The following is a 24155-nucleotide window of genomic DNA, read 5'->3' on the forward strand; positions in this document are numbered from 1 at the left end:
ACCTGGTGAAGTGCCTGTCTGAATGGAGTTTCATTCTCTACCATGCTTATACTTACCAGAAACAACCGACTACATTTTGAATATTGCTTTCTAGTACACTACCCATGTTTCAAAAGCAAAAGGATTTCAAGGCTCCCGTACGTACCAGCCATTTCAAAACACAGGCATAAACATCCTCATACTTTGCTACTTCTATGCTAAAGGAGGAGCCTAAAGTACATACATTGTCATGACTCAGCATGGCTCCTTTTGGCTTCCCAGTTGTTCCAGATGTGTATATCAGTACACAGCACTGATTCGGCTTTTGGGAGTTAATAATGTAATCCAAAGTAGCATCAGGTATGTCATCTCCCAACTCCAGGAACTCTTCCATCTAGAACATGTAACAGAAAACACAGGACATCAAATGGCTTCTTACAAGTGGGAAAGATGCACTACAAAAACAGCAGAAGAATTCAGTGCCTTGCTCTGAACATGTTGCCAAGGCAAGTTTTGCCAGGTCTTGCCTGTGTAAGAAATAGGATAGGACTAGCTTAGAACTTTAAGTGTTAATTGCAAATAGGCTATCTAAAATTGTGCTGCCATGTGTCTTTTCAGGATCTAAGAAGGAAATGGTAACACTATTCCTCCTCCAAGATGGATACTACAGACAAGTCACAGAGGCTAAAATTCCGTTACTATGTCACGCTGTTAGAATGATTCTGAGTCTTATTTAAAGGAATCTGGATGTACTGTTTTTAAGTAAGAGTATACTTGTGCATTCTATCTATAATTTCGTCTCCTCTATACAAATATAAATATAAAGCAATTGGATGAAAGCTGCTTTGCAAAAGCATCATCATCTAGATGTGTGAATGTTTGCCCAAATTATCTGCTATTTTATAGCAAACAGAGCCTATGAGGCTGGTCACAACTTCCATTCAAATTTGGCTCAATCTAGAATGAGCTAAACCTTTGATGATGCTGGACTTTTGTGCCGCACAAATTGGCCCAGAAGAATGCTGAACCTGATCCTCTGTTATACTGGCTGCTCCCAGACACTTCTATTGCATGCACCTGATGTGCTGCTATGTGTACCATTGACTTTAATGCTAACTGAAGACTCAAGTATAACATTTTTTTTTTTTAAGAAAGTCAATAACCAAACTGTCAGTTTCCCATTGGAATCAGATGATTGATACTGTGCTACAGAATTGTGTTATTCAAATGCAAGATGCACCACCTCCATTCTTCAATGATTTCTTGGGGATATATCCAGGACCACATAGCAGTAAATGGGAGGATGCGAAGGACAGCAGAGGTAAAAAAGGAGAGTCTGTGCTTGAGGGGGAATTCAGTGTTTCCTTCAGACCTCTGCCATTGCCAGTGTGCTACTAAGGTTACAGTAGTTATCCTCTGAGGCACCTAGATTTCCTCTTTTTTGGGTGGCAAGGCTGTTCTAAGGATTCTTCTAATTACCAATCACCAGTTTTATATTTTCTTCAAACAAACCACATCTCTGAAAAGAGAGGCAGTGCAATGCACAGCTCTAGCAAGCAGAGGATTTCTCACATCCCTTCCCACAGCATGTGGCTGCATCAGTTTCCCTAGCTCCTGGAAAGTCTGGAGGTGTCAAGGATGTAATTGTTTCTACGTGACTTAGCAGTTGTTCCTGTTTTCCTGACCTTAATGAATTCTCATACTAGAATGTGTTAACCACTGTGAATCTGTTGCCTAGGCTTTGTTTACTGAACAGTACCTGCAACAGACAGTGTTCCCGTTCCACAGAGTGTGAAAGGTACAAACAAACAGACACACACACTACTGACTTCACATTTGCCTTCTGGAAACAGGCACTGACCAACAAACTAGGGCTCTGCCCTTTCTGCAGCAACTGCTCATTACGTATTAGCTGTCAACTTGCAACACAATTCCCTTTTATCAAATGCCATGTGGTTTGGGCGGTTTGCTTTACGTCAAACCTAATAAACAATCATTTCTGCCTTTGGTGGTTTGATCTCTGGTTTTTCCTTTAGACAACAAACTATGGCAGCTGTCAGACACTCTCGCAGCTACACTCCTCCATTGAGAAAACGTGTCCAACATGACACCTGAAAAGGGGTGTTTTCAAATATATCAATTCTCAGGCATTTAGGTTTCAGCAACTGAATGTTGTTCCAGAATTAATTGCCAGCACTTATTCCTTTTACTAAGAAATATAAATACAAAGACCATCTTTGTAATAATCTTTTTATTGTACTGAGATCCAAGGCATATGCTATATCAGTACATACAGTATTGTAACCGTAACTGCTTATTATTAACAGTAATATGTTATTCAACACAGCAAAAGAAGCTATAATTAAAACAAGCACAGAAGATTTTTTCTTGTGTACCTAGTAACCCCTCAGATTATCAAAACTGCAAATATTTTAAAATATTTCTACACTGTTCACTCTTCATTAATATCTTTTTTTTCCCCCCAAGTGGAAATTTTTCAGCCCAGAATCTGATAATCTGTAGCCCACTTAAAACTCTGTTTTTTGTATTCTTGTATTCTTCCAATTATATTTTTTAAATATATTGGAGTAACACATTTACAAAAATCTGTTCTGCTTACAGTCCTCATATTTCTTAAATTAAAGGCTGTACTTCTACCACTCAGAAATTTCTGATCCTGGCTTTGTCCCTTTTTTACCATGCGATACAAAGATTCTACATATACTAAGCAAATGTGCTCCTCTGTGTAGTGCATAGTTATTTTTCTTCACCTGTTGCCTGTCACGAGAAGTATCTGGTGCAAACAAAACACAACTATAATCTGTAAAAGTACAGGCGTTTTCATGTTCTTGGATCCAATGTAACTAACCACAACTGAAGTTTTCACTATCACCAGTGAAAGACTTTTATTTTTAACGGTTTGAGAGTACACATTCCCACCTGAAGCCTATAAGCATTTTGTTAATCCAGTCAAGTAAAAATCCAGGAAGACACAAGACAGGCAGTTCAGCAAGGCAGGTCTAATTTTAAATGTCAAGTATCAAACAACAAGTTATAGGTAAATTAAACAGAAAAGCTGATGAAGCTTTTGAACGTGTTTGCTGGAACACAGCAATGCATTCTAAATGGTAGACATTTCACAGATTAAACACAGTAGAAATTCATCAAATAAATAATACCTCGTGAATTATAACTGTTGTAGCATTCACATACCATATACAAATTCGGGTGTCTCTCTGGAATGGAGTCCTTATATAGCACAACAGCTTTCAAGTACGGCAAGCGATTCCAGATCTGTCGGATTTAAAAAAAAAAATCTATTATTCATATCTTGGGGGCGGGAGGGTGTTCCACTAAAATACTGCCAACACTGTAATGGCTTGATAGTCACAAGAAACCTCCTGTTTCCCTCCACCCTCAAATATTCTCCCCTAAACTCACAACGAACTGGCTCAAAAAAAGAAGAGGTGTGAAGGAGACACTACACCATGTGCTCTAGAAAATCCAGTTTCAGTCAAAAGATTAAAAAAAAAATACATATATATGTGTGTGTGTGTATATATATATATGTGTATATATATATATATATATATATATATATATATATATATATATATATATATATATATATATATATCAGAAATGGCTCCTCTGCATCCTTACTCATAATGCACCAAAGGGCCCATTAAGGAACAGTCCAAGTCAAGCTAGAAGCTGACCCTAGCCGCTGTGGTTACCAATAAAGACAGAGGAAGTCCCTCAACAACAGCAAAAGCTGTTGTTAAACTGCTAAAAAAACGTTCTACCTCCTTAAAGAAAAAAAGGAAAGGAAGCTAATATACACATTTTTAAAGATAAATAAAAATACAAAGCTGCAGGCTTACAGGCAGACAGCAACGGCTGCTGCTTTCAGTAGTTCTTTCTCTGCTTTTCACGGCCTGCAGAGAGCATTCATGTCACTGAACTTGGTGGGACCCAGTGTCTCATAGGTGCCTTTGAATTAATCACATTCTGAACTGACCTGATCAACCTGTGCTAACACAAAGGCAGCGGCTTGATGGTAGCCATTATGTATATACCATTAGAAGTAACTGAAATATTATTTCAGTTTAGGGTTCTTCCAGAAAAAAAGTTTCAAAAACCCCTCAGTTGGATAAAGCAGTTATGGCTAGAAAATTTGAAAAACATCCACGGATGTGTTCTCTCTGGCAGGTACATGTTTTTGGCAGAAAACTCCATATGGAGAGCCCCCCTGCATCAGCAAACAGTGCAGTCTGGTGCGAGTTTGATGACTCAGCTCCAGCCACGGGCCTCCCTCAACGTCTTACTGACAGACAAGCCCTTCTCAGGGAGCTCCCCTCTGCTCCTGTGCTCCTCCTCCCAGTCATGCAACAGGGATCTTTCCCTCAAGTTGGTTTTTCAATCTGTCACCCTTGCAGAAACCCACTCAAACCTGCCAAAGAGCTTTGTCAAAACTGTGGCTGTTCACTTAAAGAGCCTCCTCCTTTCTCACTAAAGTTTCTCATGTCAACCACCATGCTATCAAAGTGCAGTTAAACCAGTGACCTTAATGGTTAATGATAGAAGCAGGAAAAGATGACATTTTGAAAGAGGAAATTCTGAACACTACCATCCTTATTATTTATATGGAAGGCCTTTATAAACTTGCATCATCCTGATCTCTTCTATTCAATTGTTATGTGTTTTTCCAAACAGAATCAAGCGGTGATGTTATAAATATGGGATTAAAATGTGGGGGTTTGATCCCATATAGGCAAGTCTGCAGTGAATCTGCCAGTGAACTCTGAGCTGGAGAGAATCAGAACTGCTTAGACACAAGCCACCGACACTATAGAGAACAGAGTTGCAAGTTACCCAATAGCTTAAACACCAGATACCAAATTTCTGAATAAGAACACTCCTGTGAAAGGTTTCACAATACAGATAGTGCATATGGTATTTGGGACCAATTCAGCATTGAGAACTGGGAAAATTATGGTTTTTAAGTAACCATTCAGCCACCTGGTACCTGCATTATCTTCTCCAATTGTTTCTGATTTTCCACAACCATGATATTGGTTTTGCTGTCATGAGCAATGTAGTGGCAAGCCTCTGGAGAATTGGTTGTATATATTCCTGTGACAATTCCTCTGTATCAAAAATGTATATATATAAAAGAACATATATTTATATACATAGACACATTATATGCACTTAGTATCAAAAGAAAGAGAATAATAGAGATCAGATGAAAGCTGAAAGAGTATGAAGATGTGGAAGTAAACAGCAGCGCAGCTGTCACGTTTGTTCCAAGTATTCCGATATACATGAATATCTCTGATATATGCATATTGCAAAAACTAATCTCTGAACTCTATTCAGTAGAGGATGCCGCAGGCTAGGATTCAGCATTTTAACCCACTTGAGGCTACATGAGAGTTAGCTCAGGAAGTGGTAAAAAAACCCACTTATGTCCTTTTTCTGTTCAAGCTGCACACAGATACCAATCTGAATTTCACTGGCACAGAAACAGCTTAAGAGGCAAAATCTAAATTGTATAAACAGGTATCAGGACATAAGGAATCAGGCTAGTTAGTATTGATCTGTCATTTCGTCTACTTGAACATATCTCGCTGTAGACAAATATTATTAATATAAAACTGTGAGTCTCAGCTGTTTCCTACATCTTCCAGTGATAAGATACTGTACAATAGCTTCTACGTGACTGTCACAGTTAAGCCCACAGCAAACAGGGTCAATTTATGACTGTCTGGACTATTTCAGATGTACTGAAAGCTGTGAGACTCTAGTATGTTGCTGAACATGCTAATCAGCTGCAGCACAATTTTCAAGATAGGACACCAAATACTGATTTGCTACATTTCCAGACCTAGCAGAACAGAAATCCCCAAATCCCCCTTGAAACCAAACCAAAAAAATCTTACCCAGCAAAAACAGCTCCAACAGCTGAGATGAACCATTCTGGAGAATTAAATCCAAGGATTGCTACGCCGTGGAATCGTTCAAGACCAAGCTTAAAAATAATAAGCATAAGAATATTTAATATAGGCACAACAGAGGGCAACATATAGCATGAGATATACGTACAAATATAAACCAGGGTTTGATTTACTTATTATTTCTGTATTGACAAGACATGCCCACACACATCTCTGTGATGATATCTAGAGCAAAACCAGTATTTATCAACAATTAACATGATCTAAACTTTCCACTACCTTCTCCTGTCTGGCTGAGCTCTGCTGTCCAGAAAGGCCCAAAACCCAGAACTTTTCAGCGTGAACAAGAGCATAATGAGTACTAACCTTATGCTAAGTTTAGAACATTTTAAAATTTGTCTTTATCTCACCAAATTCATGACAGTGCTGCTTTCACCTATTTTTTTTTCCTAAATCTTAAGGCCTTATGCTGACCTTTGTACTCATGTCCCAGTGAGACACTAACACAGCCACTCTTCACTTGCAATCAAGTTCCCTTGAAAGCAATGTTATCTCTTTGACCAAAACCAATTTTCATCATTATTATTTCAATAAAAAATATGAGTGCTGACCTTCAGTTAATGGGAGAGGCCTCTTATGTTGTGTTTTGGATTGGGTCTTTTTGTTTTGTTTGTTTTTCTTGTTGTTGAGAGTTTTTTTAAGGAGAAAAAGGGAGAAAAAGGAATTGGTATTGTTTCCTGTACCTACCTTCAAGAAGCTCTTAGCCGCTTTCCTGGAGAGGCAATAATACTCTGAAAAAGTTATCTTCTCCCACTTTCCATTCTTTTTGCTGGCCAAAGCATTAAGGGATCCATATTTTTCTAGGCTCTCCTTGAACATCTGATGAACTGTTATGGGAGTCTGCGGACATGAGTTATCTATTCTCAGTCTGACTCTGCCATCAGCAACGGAAGTCCACAGAGACTCTGGAAAGTAAAGCATTCTCATCAAGGTACTCTATCATTGAGAAATACCGTCTGACTGTGTACCAAAAGACAAGAGGATTGAGCAAAGACTGCAGGACTAAGCACAACTCTGGCACTTCCCACCTTCTCAGAGACAGGCATTCCAATTTTATAACTATCAAATATGTCATGTAGAAAGAGAAATCTTTATTTCTTAGACTTTGTTCTGCATCTTGAATAAAAGTGCCACCATACAGAATTATGCTGATCTGTGTGTTACAGTCACACCACCAATTCCAGAAGAATCTGTTTGCCCATGCTCAGCCCTGCACAACCCACTGTCCCTTCAGCTAACGGAGTAGCTGGTGAAGGCTACAGAGATCTGAAAGATCAGAAACCTCTGTCCCTGTTCAGCATCCAAACTCCTTTTGCTTGTCATAGTTCTTTCCTCCCTCCTTCCCCTCCAGCTATTCTCCTTCATCCTGCCCCTGTTACCCACTACTTCCCACAATTTTTTTTTTCCTTGGTCATCCGCCCTGTGTTCTAGCATGTATATCCACTCCACTTACTCCTGTTTTGCTCTATTTCCACATCATCTTTCACCTTCTGCTCTTGCCTTCCTCACCCTGTCTTTCTACCATCCACTTTTCTTCCCCTGTATTTTTCCTCCCTTTCCCTGACAGGACACAAACACAGAGCACCAACTAATGTCCCTTGGCTCTCACCACTGGTGCCAAGGACTGGGGCAGTCCCTGGCATTCACAAGAAGTTACTGTCTCAAAAGATTCTACTTGGCTCTTGCAAACCCAGCAAGAAGCAGGCTGTGTACAAATACACTCCCGAGAGAATCTAGGGTTAGTAAGTTGGCAAAACTTAGGTGAATTCTCACAAGGAAGTAAAAAAAACAAAAAACACTTGTATCTCCCCTACCAAACAGTGAGTTCCCATATTTCTGAAGAAAATAGTACAAGAACATTTTAATAACGTTTTTTCCTTGGATTTACTTTCATAAATTAAGAAATATTTTTAGCATAAACATTACATATGTATATATATGTGTGTGTGTGTATATATATATATATTCCACAGAAAGGTGGTGGAAAATTTCAGACCAAAGGGCTTAGGTTTGTCAGAATTAAGAGTAACAGAAAATAGGACTTTTTGAAGTTTCTGAAACAAGTTAATAAGCACTTTTATTACACTTCTGGAAAATCAAACCGTAAAGAAAGCTCAGTTGGAATCTATACTGTTTCCTGGTACCTCAGTGGCTGAAAAAAGCAGTTCTAGAATGTTAAAAAGTACAATATGCTTCACATCCATCTCAAATGCTATTCCTCGAGTTGCTTCCCGGAGGGCCTGGAAACTATCTCTGAGCATTTCTGGCAATATATGAACACATCAACCATAGCTGGATCCACATGAGCGCTTTAGAATACATCTGCAGCCTCCCTCAAGTCAGGCTGGCAATCTGCACAGATAACCAGAGGTACAACAAGCTATTGTAAGCTCACAAATATATATAAAAAAAAGCCAAAACCAACTTTCCTCTTGCGGCAAAAAAGTTTTATTACTTAGCTGTTTAGAAAAGCTCATTCATAATCAGCTGATAAAGTACAACTACTAAACTGAAAAGTATCAAAACCAGTCTAGTTGGCTGCCACTATTCTGTGAAACTACTTCTGAAGATATTCCTGACTCACGGTCTTGCATCTGTTCTCTTGACAAACAGAAAGTAATAATGACAGCAATAAATACAAATAAAGCTGCTTAATCTCCATGTGCCTTCATTTTCTCAGGTGTAAACTGCATATAATGATTTTCAAAACATAGGTGTGGAGCTTTGCTTAGGTCAGTGGAGGAAGGGCATCATAAATCCAGACAGTTTAGAAAACAGGTAGCTGTGAAGGTAGCTAGGTAATAGACAGACAGACTTTATCAAAGTGTAAATAGTGGCACCCAACAAATATTTTATGAGTAGCAAAGGTAAAACAGGTGTTTCTGCACTTAACCCCAATCCTGGAGTGACAAGGATGAGACATAAGACCTGTCAGAGACAGAAACTAGTGTTAATCCAAATGCTTATTTTCTGCAGTGACACACCAAAGTCCTGACAAAAAACTTCATATGATGTTCTGGTTTCTAAACAAAGACGGCATGGATTGCAGGTGTGATTGGGCACAGGTTGAAAACAAAATCATACCATACAGAGCTAAAATACAAAATTCTATTCCCTGTATTATAAAAAACACTCCTGAACACAGAGTATCTCTCCTCAAGGGAACTGGAAATATTAGCAACATTGCTACAGTAACATTACAAAAGTTGCATAATGACTATATTTTCACTGCAAACATACAGAAGATAACAGAATAGTTTCCACAGAGAAGAGTGAAACGTCAATCAATCATTGCAATATCTACACACAGAAACAAAAAAATGTACTTTGAAACTGGGTCTCCTTTTGCTTTTCCTTATACAGTTTATTCTGGTGTCAAAAAGGCAACTTTGATTCATACCAAAGACTAAGAACAGAATCAGTTTCACAGGGACTCAGTGAATCACCTTAATAATACACAATATATATTGCAAAGGAATATAAACTTGAATGCCCATTCTGATGGACCTCCGGGATGTATGAAGGAGATTGCGTACTAGCTGAAAGGAAAAAAAAAAAAAAAAAAAAAAAAAGAAATACACTAATCCTACAGTTTAAAGCTAATGCATAAATACAACTTTCTCTCTATTCACTACCTGACCTGCAAGTATCCTGTGGCTGCCTGAATGAATTTGGGAATGTAAATGAATTCTGATGTTTATGGAATAACACGTCAGAGCCATATAAAATGCAAAAGAACCAAGGTCACCCTTCAGACACGTAAACAAACAGATAGGCTGATTGTGGAATGGCCCTGCTGCATGACCTGAGGAACTCCGAGTGATATTCTGTAGATGTGCCCTGAGAAGCAAGCACTAAAACAATAATTTAACTTCTGCTTGAAACTGATTCAAATTTAACTCACAAAACAGTATCTTGATTATATGCCAGTTCCTGCAAAACATCACTCTGCTCTAATGACGACAGAAGGTATTCAGCTCTTTGCTGGAGGCATTTCTGACGGACAGTAAACATCCCAAATTCCACAGCTATGATGCCATCCCATTCTGCTGACAACACAAATACATCATTCCTCCTCTCACCCATTATTTTTTAATTTTCTTCAAGATGTCTGTGGCCCTGAAAGCTTAACTTCTTTTTAGTAAGAGCTGGAGCTGAGTCCATACAGGTTGGGGTCTGAGAGTTTGGCATCTGTCTCAAACTTCCCCTTGTGCCGATGAACAGATTAAACAGAAGTACAGAACTACTGAATTTCAAATGAACCTGAATGTATCAGCCAGACTATATAAATAGTGATTCTTTTTAAAAAAATACACAAACCAACTTCCTGTTGCTTGCCTCGCCACAGCTGGGGGAGGAGGAGTGTTTTCTGCTTTATTATCAGTTTTCCACGATAAACATGAAACTTTAAACTCTTAAACAGAAAAGACCAAATAAACAGCAGAAATCTTTTTAAATTGCCCAAAACACACACAAATATTTCAGTTCATGGAAATTCGTACCTTTTTCATCGGAGGAAAAGGGAACATTTATGAATTGCAACAAAATATACTGCTCTTCACATCAGTAAACTACTACCAATGTGGATCAGAGAAATAAGATGGCCTCCAAAGAATGCCTCTACAAACTGACATAGAGGGAGTGGTTCATCAGGACAAGTACAAAATAAGCTTCATAACAATACTGACGCTTCTAAAACTGATTACGATGCACCAAAATGGAAGCGTGTGGAGTGCGTAATCAGGAGGAAACATCACTACAGAAACATTGCCCAGGCATGCAGGAACGGAAAGTCTGAACTCAGTTGGAATTGAAATTAGTGCGTGATGTGAAGAGCCACAAGAAGGGCTTCCTCAGGTACGCTGGCAGCCAAAAGGAGAACCAAGGATATCATGGGCAACTTACTGACATTGGACATGAGAAGGGCTGATGTACTCAGTGCCCTCTTCACCTTGGTCTTTACTGACAAGATCAGGCTTCCTAGTGGCAAGTGAGAAGTTTTACCTATAACAGCAGAGGAAGATCAAAGTAAGGACCACTCATGCAAACTAGACACATAGAAAAATGTTGATAGGCCCAGATGGAATGCTTCAGAATGTACACTGAGAGACCAGGCCAAAGTCATCGCAAGGCTGCTCTCCATCATCTTTGAAAAAGCATGGTGATCTAGTAAGGTCCTCATGACAGCAAAAAGGCAAATGTCGCACCTGTCTTCAAAGAGGGGAAGAAAGAGGATTCAATTACCTAAAGGCCGATCAGACTCACCTCAGTCCATAGGAAGGCTATAGAACAAACTCTCCTAGAAATCATTTTGAGCTATAAAATGGTGACTGAGACGAGCCAGAATGGACAGACTCGATTCGGCCTTGGTAAATCCAACCCAACTGCCTTGCATGATGAGATGACTGGCTCTGAGATGGGGAGAGCAGTGATATGTTGTTTACTTTACCTTTAACAAGGTTTTTAACAAGGTCTCCCCGAGCATCCTTGGAAGGTTTGGACCAGATGGAGTTGGATTAGCAGGTAGACAAAAAATTGGCAAGAATAGTCGTTGAGAACAGTGGTCAACATTTCTAAGTCTAGCCAGCAGTCAATTACAAGTGACATTCTTTGGGGGTTAGTCCTGAGAACGATACTGTTTAATAACTGCATTATTGTCTTGGACAATAGAATGCACCCTCACCAGCTTCAAAGATGACACGGAACTTGAGGAACTGGCCAACATGCCAAAAGGCAGAGTTGTCATTCAGACGGACCTCAGCAAACTGGAAGAATGGGCTGACATAAACCTCAAAGCTTGAAAAGGATGAACATAAGTCTTGCACTTGGGGTAGGGTAACCCCGTGGAACAGCACAGACTGGGTGCCAGCTGGCTCAGAAGAAAAAACCCTGCGGTTCCTGGTGGACAAGCTGACTGCAAGTCAGTAGTATGTCTCGGTGGAGATAAAGGCTGGCTAACTACATCCTGGGCTACATTAGCAAGATTATAGCCAGCAGATCAAAGTGATTATTTCCCCCTACTTGGTACTCATAAGGGTGCAGGGTGCAGCTTTGGAAGCCCCAGTGCAAGAGAGAGATCCCGACAAACTGAAGCAAGCCCAGAAGAGGGACTCCCGGACGGTCAGGGGCCTGGAGTGTCCCATGTATGAGAAGACCCTAAAGGAGCCGGGTTTCTTCAATCTGGAGAAGATAAAAAATGAATATAACTGCAGTCTGCCACAGACTGAAATGCGGTGCTATAAAGAAGACAGATTCTTCTTGGAGGCACACAGCAGAAGAACAAGAGGCAATGGACATGAATTACAGCAAGGAAAATTCTTGCTGGATACAGAAAGATAATTTCACAATGCGGGTGACTCAGCCCAAGAAGAGGGACTGAGAAGCTGTGGAATCGCCATCCTTGAAGGTTTTCAAAACTCAGCTGAACAAAGCCATGAGCCCTCCTATGAGCAGAAACCTGGACTAGTTGCCCTCCAGTGGTCTTTTCCAACATATATTGTTATTCCATCAGTATAAAACCAGCATGAACAAGTTCTCTTTTAACTTTACGCTGGTTTTAAGCCAATGTAATGCTTGCTGCCAATAGTAAGGTTACTCTGGATTTACGTATACATTAGAAAAAAACCAAAATCTGGCCTGGTTCCACAGAAATGAGCTTCTATACATTGGTGGAAAAGAATGGGGAAAATTATTCCAGAACAACCTCTGGTCCTCATTAGATAAATTTACTCCTGAGGTTGCAGAACATATCAATTATAAAATGAGAAATACAGTTCTGCACAACTAGAAAACAGCAGAATCTCATTCTTTTCTCTTGATATACAAAGTAGACCCACCTCAACCAGACACTGAGCTTCCTTGTCCTGAAAGATTTTTTTAGAAGCTTTTGACATTCAGTCCTCACTTTACCACTCAGCTTCTGCATAGCTGCATGATGTTTCCAAGTCAAACACTGCTTCTCATTTAAATGGATACCAAGTAGTGCCACAGATTCCCAAAGTCAAATGAAAGTCAAAAGCTAACTTAAATGGTAAGCTCCTGATTCATCAACTTAGAAACATATCTAAACACAAATAAGGGAAGTGCTTAATTAAAATGGATGGGGTGTGACACGTTTGCAGGAAAATTATGATGGAACAGCTGGAATGGCTTCTACCCTCAGTTGTTCACCTCACCTTTCTTCCAGAGGCTGTGGTCACCTCTGCAGGAGTGGCTGAATGGCATGTGCATTCCTTCCTGAGCACTGTGGTTTACAGCCCAGCATATTACTCTAAACTGCAGCCAGCAGCAACCTCTGGGGGAGAAGCAGGGCTGATAGCTAACAGCATTAACCAGCGTCCCAGATGATAAATTCTTAGAAAAACAGGTCAGAGCCTTCAAGAGCACACAAGCAGGTATGCCGCAGAATCACAGCGTCAGGAATAATCTACGTATATAACGTGTGTCACAAATAGTTCAATAAAATACCATGAAAACTTGAAAACAGAAGTTAATTACCACCTTTATCCATCCAAATTTATTTCCTGTGTACTGAAAAACAAAAAGCAAATGGCTAGCAGTTAAATTCTTGGAAATAAACCTATTGTGTATCAAAGAATTGCCTTTTTAAAAATAAATTTATATGCATACAGGTATATATTTATACATACGTATAAAGCGTGCATGTGAGATTCCTACACAGATTTGTTATTTCTTCAAAATCCACTTGCAGTCATTGCTCTAATTGCCTCATAGAACAAATATTCCCCGTTTTAATGAGCAAATTTAGAGCTGAGCAGCAGCCTCACCAAGGCAACAGGGAGCTCCCTCAGGGCTGCAAACCTTCCAAAGAACCTCGGAAAGTTTTGCCAATAAACCTCTTTTAAGCCACATGGTAGCACAACTAGGTTAATTTACCCCGAAATTAGTTTAAAATTACAGTAGTATGCATATGCTACAATGCAACACAGAACTGACCAAAGTATAGGTATTCCTTTACAGCCTCCAGTTATTACAGTATGCCAAATCCTCAACAGTTCACAGCTGGTAAGTAGGCTGTGATGCCAAAGGTAACACAAGAATTGCTATGATTTTCCATGGGATCAGGCTATTTTTCACTTTTATCTAGTAATCATCTCAAATACAGACAAAACTGAGAGAAACTATTGAAATCATGCAAGTTTATAGAAAGCCCATGAAAATTTTTCAGTTGCCCCAATTCACTTCAGTTTAATTTTATTTTTGGATGCCTCTCCTTATTGTAGCCCTGAAAAAATGATCAGTCATAGCTTGCTAGAATAGACACACAAATTACATTAAAAAAAATTATAAAAAGAGCTCAAATCTCCAAGGATCATCTTTCACATGCTTACCTGCTGCCTCTATGCCTTCATCTTGGGTCTCCTCCAAATGAGGCAGCAAATCTCTGCAGACAGTCTGTGCATCTGTAAAGGTTCTAAAGGAAAATATACCTGTTAAAAACTTATGCAAGAGTAGGACCCACTATAATATATCCAATATATCCAAAAACACAGTTTGCAAACACTTAGAAATACAAACAGGAGAAAACAGAAAACTCAGAGGAACAAAGAACATTTTGCCTCTTTGTTGCAAACTCCACTACAATCAGGTTCAACAGGGAAATGTCTTCACTCTAAGGATGACATTCTTATTTCATACAGTGGACTTTTGGCTTCAAAATCATGGAATATACCAGATGGAGACGCTAATTTTGCTTATCGACAGAGAGGCCGTGAACAGTGCAAGTATAAAGAATGAGTTACCAATCTTAACCTTGATCATACTGCCACTGTACTAATATCACAATACCTTGTAAATTATCACTGTTGATACCTGTTGAAGTCCTAAGGATAGGATTTTTTGTTGTTGGTTGTTTCAGTTTTTTTAAGGCTAGGAAAAGAACGAGATTCTGTTCCTAATAATAATAATAAAAGTTTCTCAAAAACTTCACCAAAGCAACAAATTATCATTACCACATGGACAAAATTAAGCTTTCTTGGCTTATATTAACCAGACGAAGTTTAAAGCGCAGATAATACAAACTCAAAACCAAAGTCTGTAAGATAATAGACTATGAAGGATTATATGAGAAAAAAAAATCTAAACGATAACTAAGCATTTAGAAATGACTGACTGCATAAAGCAATGCACTGCAGATTTTTTAATTTAGCTCACTTCATTTAATAGAACAAGGGGTGGGAATTGGCAGCGTTCAGAGGCCAAGAACAAGTCCGGATTACCTTCATTCCCTCTCAACAGGTACAACAGAAGAGTCCTCAGTGAAGCTCAGTAAGTCCTTCCCCTCCACAGTGTAATAAATTAACTCAAAATGTAGAAAAAGAAAGTCCAAACAATGCCCTTCCCAGCTTTCAAATAAATAACAAACAACTTAAAAGCAATTTTTTACCCAGCAGTGTCAGGTAGCAAACAGCAGGACCAAACACTACGTCAGACTTTATTTCCTGTCTCAAAACTATGTTTTGTAGAATACCGATGGGTGGGACACTCCTAAAATTTATTATTTTTATTCACAATGAAATCATACTTTAGGAATGCCTTAACCAAGCTGGATCCCTTTTACAAGAATTTAGCAGATTTTGTAATTCTTCCCCCATCAGAAGTGACAATCGCAGTTCATTTCCTCCCTTGCTACTACTGTGTTGCAGATCTTCGTGTCTTGGAGCAGAGGTGCAGGCTGCAAAAACAGCTGAAGGAAAATGAGGAGTCATCACTTGCCTGCAAGGGTATTTCCTCTCTTGTTAATGGCATAATGGGACAAAACATGAAAGGGCTTGTCTGATAAGCAGAGAGTTAGGCTCTGAAAATAGCCACTGGCTTGGTGAAGGCGGATGTTGATGAGAAACTGAGTAATTTAAATATAGAGAGGGATTACACTGCATTTTGAGTGGTAAGCCTGTGTTCGATATATGGGAAAATGATGACCTTATTAAGTAAGATTGAAAGGACAGAATGACGGGACCAGGAAGATATATTTGGGAATAAAACCAAAACATCTGAAATACTTAAAAAACATGCGTTTATTTGCCATCTCAAAACACTTAATAGTTCCTGAAATTTTTCCTATTTTAAACTACATTTGATGTTTAGAAATCTGCATCTTTTTGCAATCTTTTCCTTTAAATATCTTTTGAATAGTAAAGCTTTTTATATTTTTATTATTTTACAAAACAAATAAAACAAAGTCTTAGTCAAAAGATAACTGAACATTACTCTTGCTGGAAATGAACAGCAGAAGAAAAATTTCAGAAGAAAACAGATCTGATTGGTAATATATCAGAAGAGCCTCCTGTGAGGCTACTCAAAACTTTTAATAATCATCATTAATGACGTTTCCCAGATGAAAATCTCTTTAGTTTGCTTTATTCTCATCTGACTGTTATAGGATACTGGTTCAGTTTATATTATATTCCCTTAATAGAAAAATAATCAACCAACAAGTCTGAACTTCTGGACTTGCTCTGGTAGTGTTTCAACATGCAAATGTCGTTTGAGGAGCTCTATGCATCTAGTATCTTCAGGAGTGTTGCAGTTAGTAATGCTGCGTGTAAGTAGTTATTACCTGTCTCTATGGACTAAGCAGTCAATTTGAGAGTTGTTTTTTTGCCCTGAAAGTACAATTAAGAAATTTCCTCTTCCATCAACAATTTATGTGTATATTCAGAACCACCCCTCCTGAGTGAAAGAATATGTTTTTAATGTTGTTAGTTTTAGCTTTTGTTAGGAGTTATTCCTTCAAAAATCAAGTAAAGATCAAAGAACGGTTAATTGTTTGGAATTGTTCAAGTAAGACTGAACCGAGCAGGATTTGGTGGGACTGTTTCATGAAGAGCTTACTGAGCATACTGCAGCAAGCAGAAAACACACTGCAGAATTATGGTTGTGTGGTGAGATGCCCCAGCAAAACCAAAATGCTTTGGAAATCTGGACTTTGTCTGCTACGTCTGTTATTAAGGCTGAGGTTCTGCGTAAATTATTTGATGTTGTTAGTGCAGGGACACCATGTTCCAAAATCCAGCTACCAGTTTAAAAGGGGGATTTTCTATACCCGACTTTTGCTTTAAAAAAAAAAAAAGTTTATGATTCTGAAGGTAAAACGCAAAGACTTCTACAAAACACACATAGAGGATTTAACAGTACAGGTCACTTTAGCAAGCCAATTAAAACAATCTGAGTTCATGTTACACAACGTTGACCAACTAGAACTAAAGAAAGCATATTTCTGTATAACTCTATTAGCAGGAGTGGGTTTTGAATGACAACTTCCTGACATAATTTGGGATTTAATTTCAAGGTACCATTCTATCAAACATGATCTCATCTGCTGCCTCAATTCAACGCACACACACACACCCCCTTCATCAGAGACGGAGGCACAGCATGCTCAGACTGACTTATCCACAGCTTTGGGGCAAATCCTAACGCAGCACAACTCGCTTGCAGCTACCACCACTACTCGGGGCCAGTTACACATGACATCAGACTGAAGCCGTTCTCATGCATCAGGCCAACCTAAGGAGCAAGAATTTGAACATTCTCTATATTGGATTAACAAAGGGGAAATTTCCTTTCCTTCTTTGTTTGCAAGATTGTAACAGCTCTAGGAGATTTATCTTTGCAAACCAGTGGAAGTAATGCATGTGCAACCGATATGATAATGGTAAAATAACTGATACAACTGACAGTCCTTACTGCTGGTGACAATTCACCAGAAGCAAAGCATCCAATCTGAATTTGCTGGCCTAGCAATAACTTTTTTAAACTAAGTGTATTTGATGGAAACAAATGAATACAGTACCATTTCTTGTCGTACTACAGAAATTAAATGTAACAGCTAAATCTCTCCACTTTTATCATTAGGAAATGGCAGCGTTCTTTTGCTGAAGTTACACATTAGAAAAACTGTTTTGTCTGTTACCATAATGATATCAAGTGCCTGATTAATGGCACTACTTATTGTGATACTAATGTCTGTAATTTTTTGTTTTGTTTTGTTTCAAGGGACTTTGGAATTGGCCTTTCCTTTCCACAGTCTCTATGTTTCCTTCTCTGGTAATTGGAATTTCTGTTTACATCTCATATTCTAGGTCAAATACAGTGAGATATTTGCTGTCCTCTAAACTCTCTCCTCATAGTAAAATCTTGTGAAAATACCAAGAATAAAATCAAAAGGAATCTATAAAGTCAGTCATTAATATGAAAATGAACCAATGATTTCTATCGGGAAAATGTTTTACAGAAATTCTTGCTTTAATAAGCCTCACAGAATACACTGATTGTCCCTTGTAACTAGGTGAGAATCTTTTCTCTCAAATTTAAAAACTATGAACTTTATGTTGTAGGGTTCAATATACTTCGGCCTTAATTCTGCAGAGTGATTTCTAAGATCACAAATTGTGACAATGGAATATGAACACTGTTCTGCAGCAGTCATATTATCATGAGATTTAAGGCGAAGCTATTTGTTAAACAGATTATGCATAGTGGCAAATAAAAAGACATCTCACGTTCTATTCATATCCCTATTCCTTATCACTGTTATTCAACTCCTGTAGCTCTGTCAATGTTGAATTTTTACCAGATGGCTCTCTACAGGGGTTATTAGAATTTGAAAAAATAATCCATCTTTCTATAAACTTGCAAAAATAAGCACTTTATCAAATAACTACATGTGTATATTGCTAATACTTTATTCAGTACAAGGTATTCCTTTAGACTTCAGGATATTTACCCATAATCTTTTATATATATATATATATAGTGAGTCGAAGTACTTAAAGTCTGGAAATCACATTCACAACTGCTCACAAAAGAGACATTATTATATACTATCGCATGACTTTTGTTCTTTTATTCCCTCAAAATAAATTATCCTGCAGACTGTCTACAACAAAGAACACAGCCAATAATGAGGGAATGCTCGGGTACAGCGTCTGCTGAGTGCATGCTATTTCTCTGTCACTTACATGCTTTTTCTAAAAAGCAATCCGTTTAGCTTCTCCTGGAAGTACTGCCTCCAGACTCAATGGCTCTCAGGAAGGCTCACTCGTGTTTTGCCCACACTGTGATGATCCAAAGCAGTGCAGCTCCTTCATCTGCTTTGCTGTTCCTCTGAGCATATCATTTACAAGCTCACCCACTAGGCTACTTTCAAGTGGTAGTAAGCATGTTACTACATATTTCTTACAACATAGTCTCCACCTTATAATTAAACTCCTTTCTCTGCTCGCCTTGCCCAAAGAAAGGTTTTGTAATATGCAAGTGTTAAATCTTAGGTAGCAAGGTGTGCAAATCCCCATTTGCACAAGTACTTTTTTCCTCAAACACTGTTGTTGAATTGGCTTTCCTAACTATTAAATATTAATCTTATATATTACATAAAAAATTGGCTGAATGGAAAATATGCATGTTTTCCAAGGCAGAACTTCTTCATAAATTTTATTTTAATCTTCCCCTGCTTGCTTCTCCTGAGGATGACTTGGTGAATTTCATCTCTAAACTCATACAGCTTGGTGGTTTGATTATTTAAGTAATCCATAATAAAGTAGATGAAAAAAAAATCCTCCTTCCAATTATAGTGTCCATCTTTTGCTGCTTCGTTCTTTGTGACAAGTGTCCTAAATATTTATCTCCGGTCTAACAATGGGAAATTATTTTTTTCCCACTTAAGCTTTTGTTACATGTTCTCTAGGACAACCCAGCTATACACATTCCATCAGCCCTAATCAACATTAGAGCTGCTTTTGGTAGTATGTTTTTGGTCTACATCTGCACATTCCGAAGTACTTTTCATTGGGTGTCAGGCATTTTCAACAGCTCATTGGGGCATTCGAATTCAAGATGGAATCATTAAGTAATCATCTGACAATTCTTCTGGCAGCAAAAAGCGATGGCTTAAATTACCTACAAGTACCTCTGAAAACTTTAATGATTCTGGCACTTTGCCTAGAAACTTCAGCAACTAAATATCTTCATCTGGATCCCATTAGTGAGTAATCCTTTCCCGATTCCCCATGCATCCTGCAAGTGCTGAATCCAATATTTTAAGACAGAGCTCTGGGGAGAGGTTGTAGGAGGGAGTGCAAGACAATAAATTTAGAATCACGGATCTGTTCTACAGTTCTAGACAAAGACAATAAAGTCACTCTGACTTAAATCAACATAGAAACATAGTACCAAAACTTTGATAGCTCAGCAGTTAAACGGAAATCTGTGACCAGCACATAAATAGCCAAGTAGCAAATACTACATTCTCCAGACTTTGAGGAGCTGTGAATTGTTACCCAAGACATTTTGAAGTTGTTTTCCCATTTTCTACAACATAAGGAAAAAAACCCACAGTAATGACACACAACATTAGTTCTTTAAACCCTAACTTTGCACTACATGTAAAATTCTTCCTATATTAAAGGGCAAACTAAAGAGTCACAAGAGGTCCTCGTGGTCCTACACAGGGACACTGCTATCTATTATGACTGGTCGTCTTATTTACTAATTAATCCTCTATTCAAATTAGGGCAATATTATAATACCTTCCTTTTTCATTCTATTTAAAAATTCCCTTTGTCCTCGAAGAACAGGTTAGATTTAGTTTTTAATTGGTTTTCATGCTCTCATGAGAGATTTAAAATGGGGCCACAAATCTGCCCAGATATGTTCCTACTCTTGCAAAAAGGGTCAGCTGATTCAACCATCAGTTTGCTTTTCATAGTGCACAAGAAACCAGTCTTTCTCAAATTACTCATATAACCTCTTCCCACACGAAGGTATATTTAAAAGCAACACAAATGCTTAATAAAGAACGAAGTACTAAAGATAAAGTTAACAGTTGAGACCTATTTCACCATATAACACAGTTGGCACAGATCTTCTAGTAAAACCAACCTCTTTGCATGCAAAAGATAAAACTAAAGTATTTTTTTCCTTCATTAGGACTAAATATCCTCAAAAATCAGGCCATTTATTTTGGTGAGCAGACCAATTTTACAGATAGCTGAGAACTATGTGGGTGAATAAGAAGGAACAAACAATGTACCCAGCCTTTTTTTCATTCCCCCCCAAAAAGGCTCTATTCAGCAGCTGGGAGCGTACTACAACCCTTCACTGACCTTGGTACAGATTTTCTGGCTCTGTTCTCTCCTGCACTGCAAAAACCCAGACCTGAAGCTGAAATCTTCCAGTAGCTGGCTCTGTACGGCTCTGTATGCAGGGAGTGTAGCAAAGTTCAGTTACACAGAACTCATTATTTCATCTCTTCCTTATTTTTAGGTCACACTGATTCAATTTCAGCCTTACAAAAGGTCTTTTCTTCCTCTTTCCATTTTGCTAGAATTTTATTTTCTTTGTCTAGTACTTTCTACCTGGAATCCTACTTCCAGCATACAAAAAAGGTACATAAAGTTTGCTACCTAACTTCAAAACAGGTAAACACGCAGGACGACATGCACTGACTTCTTCAAAAAACTAAAGAAGAAGTATTTATGCAAAGGGCTTTGAATGCATTCAAAGTATTTGTAGTTCCAGTGTCTGTCTCATTCTTTTGCTAGAAATTCAGAAACAAGCCAAACGCTAAGCATCTTTCTAATACAAGAAGCTTAAAATTCCTGTTTGCAGGTCTCATTGGCCAGTCCAGCCCAAACCACGACACGGTGGACACACTATATATTTTTAAATTCTCTTTCAGCTTTTTATTTTTTTAATAAAAAAAAAAACATGGAAACTTTTTTTGCTTAAGCATGTCACAAATAAAAGCATGCATGGACTACAATAGAGGCATGCATTACTAATTTAGCAAAATCCTAACTTTCATGAGTCAGTGTGTACATATACTGATCACAAGTCAAATACCATTTTATGTTCTTTGTACAGATTAAACAAAAAAATGACAATTCTAACATTGGGACTCCAGAAGCAACGACAACAATAACAAAACATTCAAAAGCTTTCAAAAAGTTCTTAAACTTTTTGCTTTTCCAAAAATGTTAAGTCTACAGGTTGCTCCTAATGATGCTTTTCCAGGATTACAAAGCCCAGAACAGAAGAAACCATTATGATAAAAATTATCCCAACCGTTTACCTGAAAGGGTCAAGCAAATCTTCCAAGTGACGTAACATACAAATTGTTACCTAAACAAATGTGAAGTTAGATTTAATTTAACAGAAAGTAAGTATCTACCTGATACAATAGTTCAGTCTCTGAGAACGGATAATTAGTATGCAGTAATAGTGACAAACTTATAATAATCAAAAGATAAAATACTTCCTGTGAGATGTGTTGTTCTATTTTTACATTAGGTATTCCCACAAACTCTAGAGATGGGGAGCTTTCTCTAACAGAAGCTACCAATCCAGTGACAGAGTAACAGGAAAAAGAAAGTATTTTCCCTTTTGTGCTGCCTAGGACAGAAAGAAGACAGCAGTCAGTGGCCAATTTTACCTGTAAAAAGGGAACATAGACCCTAAACCAAACTCTTCCAAAATGAAGCTTCCCAGCCCGTGCTCTAAGTTCTGTTGCCTTTGATGGGAAGAAGATGCTCAACGACATCTTATTATCAAATTATCACCTGAGGATTATTCCCTCAAATTCAGGAGGGAATAGAGACCTACTTCCATAGCTGCAGCTAGGGTATTTTTGAAAGTCCATTCAAAGTAGATTATATGCATTGTAATATGTGCAGAGCAACTAGTACTGAACTTCTAGAGCCTTCGGTGCCCCTTTTACCATCAGAAACACATGACGAAATGGTACAGAAGCATGAACTGTTTTTTTTTTCTGAGCTATCTGAACTTTGCTATTTTCTGGTATTTAAGAATGCCTATGATCACACCACATGGTTGAAAAGCCATTAATCATTTCATTTACTGAAGCATAGGAGTCTAGTAGTTTACTAGTATTTTTGCAAGTATTCCATGGTTTTGCAAAGCTGTGAGCAGCTGAGCCACCAGAGCTAAGCACACCTTTTGTCAGAACTGCTGAGCCCACTTCTGGGGCTAAGAGCCCCTGTGCTATAAAATGAACGCGATACAACTAGATATATGCATACAGGATACAAGCAACATAGTCCATACTGAACGATGCTATTAACGCTAAACTAGAAGTTAGCATAGGAGAATAAATCTATTTAGAATCTTCATTACAATTTTCTCTCATTCTAGCCTCAAAAGATACACCTTATTCTGCATTAGACAGTAAAGACACCATTAGGCAGACAAGGTTCTTGTGGATCTGCATGGTAGTAGAAGACAAACTTAAGTTGTGAAAAACTGGTAGATCAGTTTGTGAAAATAAATACTCAAGCTACTTTACCCATTTTCATAGCTTTCTGAAATATTCACTGCATTTTCATCTTGTAATTTTTTCGTAAGAGCCTCTCCACTGGTAGGCATGCTGACAAACCCTCTAAAGCTGGTCACAAATATGCTAAAGAACTGTGCGGGTCAGGGATAAATAAGCTACTTAGACAAGTGAAGAAACCAACAGTAACTGGTTATTTGTTAAAAAAAAAAAACAACACGTAATACAAGAGGAGGAGACTACAGCTACAAAAGCTATTTCTTTCTGATTTTAACATGCTTGAAATGTCGCAGTCCCTGTGAGCTGCTTACTGTTAAAACTTTCCTTTTAATTCAGTTTTCTTTAAGTATCCATGAGAAGAATTTTAATGAGTCTACAATGCTTTAAGATGCAAATCTTTTCTTTTGCCAAGATTTCCAACTAATTCGTTCACAGAAGTTGACGCAATTCTAATTTTATTAACTCTAGTTTCAAAAAAAAGAACATTCAGTGAAGTTATTTTCTTAAAGAAAACGCAGATTAATTACATTAGGAAATGGCTTCAAGTCAATTACACCCAGTACGGCAATGGCCGAGCACCTCCTCCAGCATCACAACTACACCAGCACTTCAGTGTAGAAGTTTCTCCACATGACTAAACAAATTACTTCCCAGGATGTAAGAAAGTCTAGTTTAGCTACTTAGGCTACTTCTATACTAGTAAACAAAAAAGATTCAGGGAATGACTCAAGCCATCCACAGTGAGCACCTTTTCTGGGGTGGTTTTGGTCTGTGCAAACTGAACTGGCATCTCCCTAAGCCAGGGGCTAACCCACGCCAGGGGCTGTTACTGGGAGATGATGTTA

At 38.2% G+C, this 24155-nt stretch overlaps 1 protein-coding gene across 6 annotated transcripts in view; it reads right to left on the minus strand.

Moving 5' to 3' along the window:
- ACSBG1 (acyl-CoA synthetase bubblegum family member 1) overlaps positions 1-24155 on the minus strand; it is a 40917-nt gene that overhangs the window by 10334 nt on the left and 6428 nt on the right. For 2 of the 6 annotated variants that reach the window (XM_074600091.1, XM_074600096.1), the window contains exons 1-7: positions 23323-23530; positions 14351-14433; positions 6687-6904; positions 5925-6013; positions 5009-5129; positions 3193-3273; positions 224-373 (exon numbers count right to left, since the gene is read on the minus strand). In XM_074600091.1, the coding sequence (XP_074456192.1) occupies positions 224-373; positions 3193-3273; positions 5009-5129; positions 5925-6013; positions 6687-6904; positions 14351-14433; positions 23323-23402 (822 nt within the window). In that variant the 5' untranslated portion in view covers positions 23403-23530. Of the gene's footprint in view, positions 1-223; positions 374-3192; positions 3274-5008; positions 5130-5924; positions 6014-6686; positions 6905-14350; positions 14434-23322; positions 23600-24155 lie in introns of those variants that run through there. The other 4 variants (XM_074600093.1, XM_074600094.1, XM_074600090.1 and 1 more) reach the window with 3 other exon arrangements.

Source organism: Larus michahellis, chromosome 9, assembly GCF_964199755.1.
Source record: "Larus michahellis chromosome 9, bLarMic1.1, whole genome shotgun sequence".
Lineage (NCBI taxonomy): Eukaryota > Metazoa > Chordata > Aves > Charadriiformes > Laridae > Larus > Larus michahellis.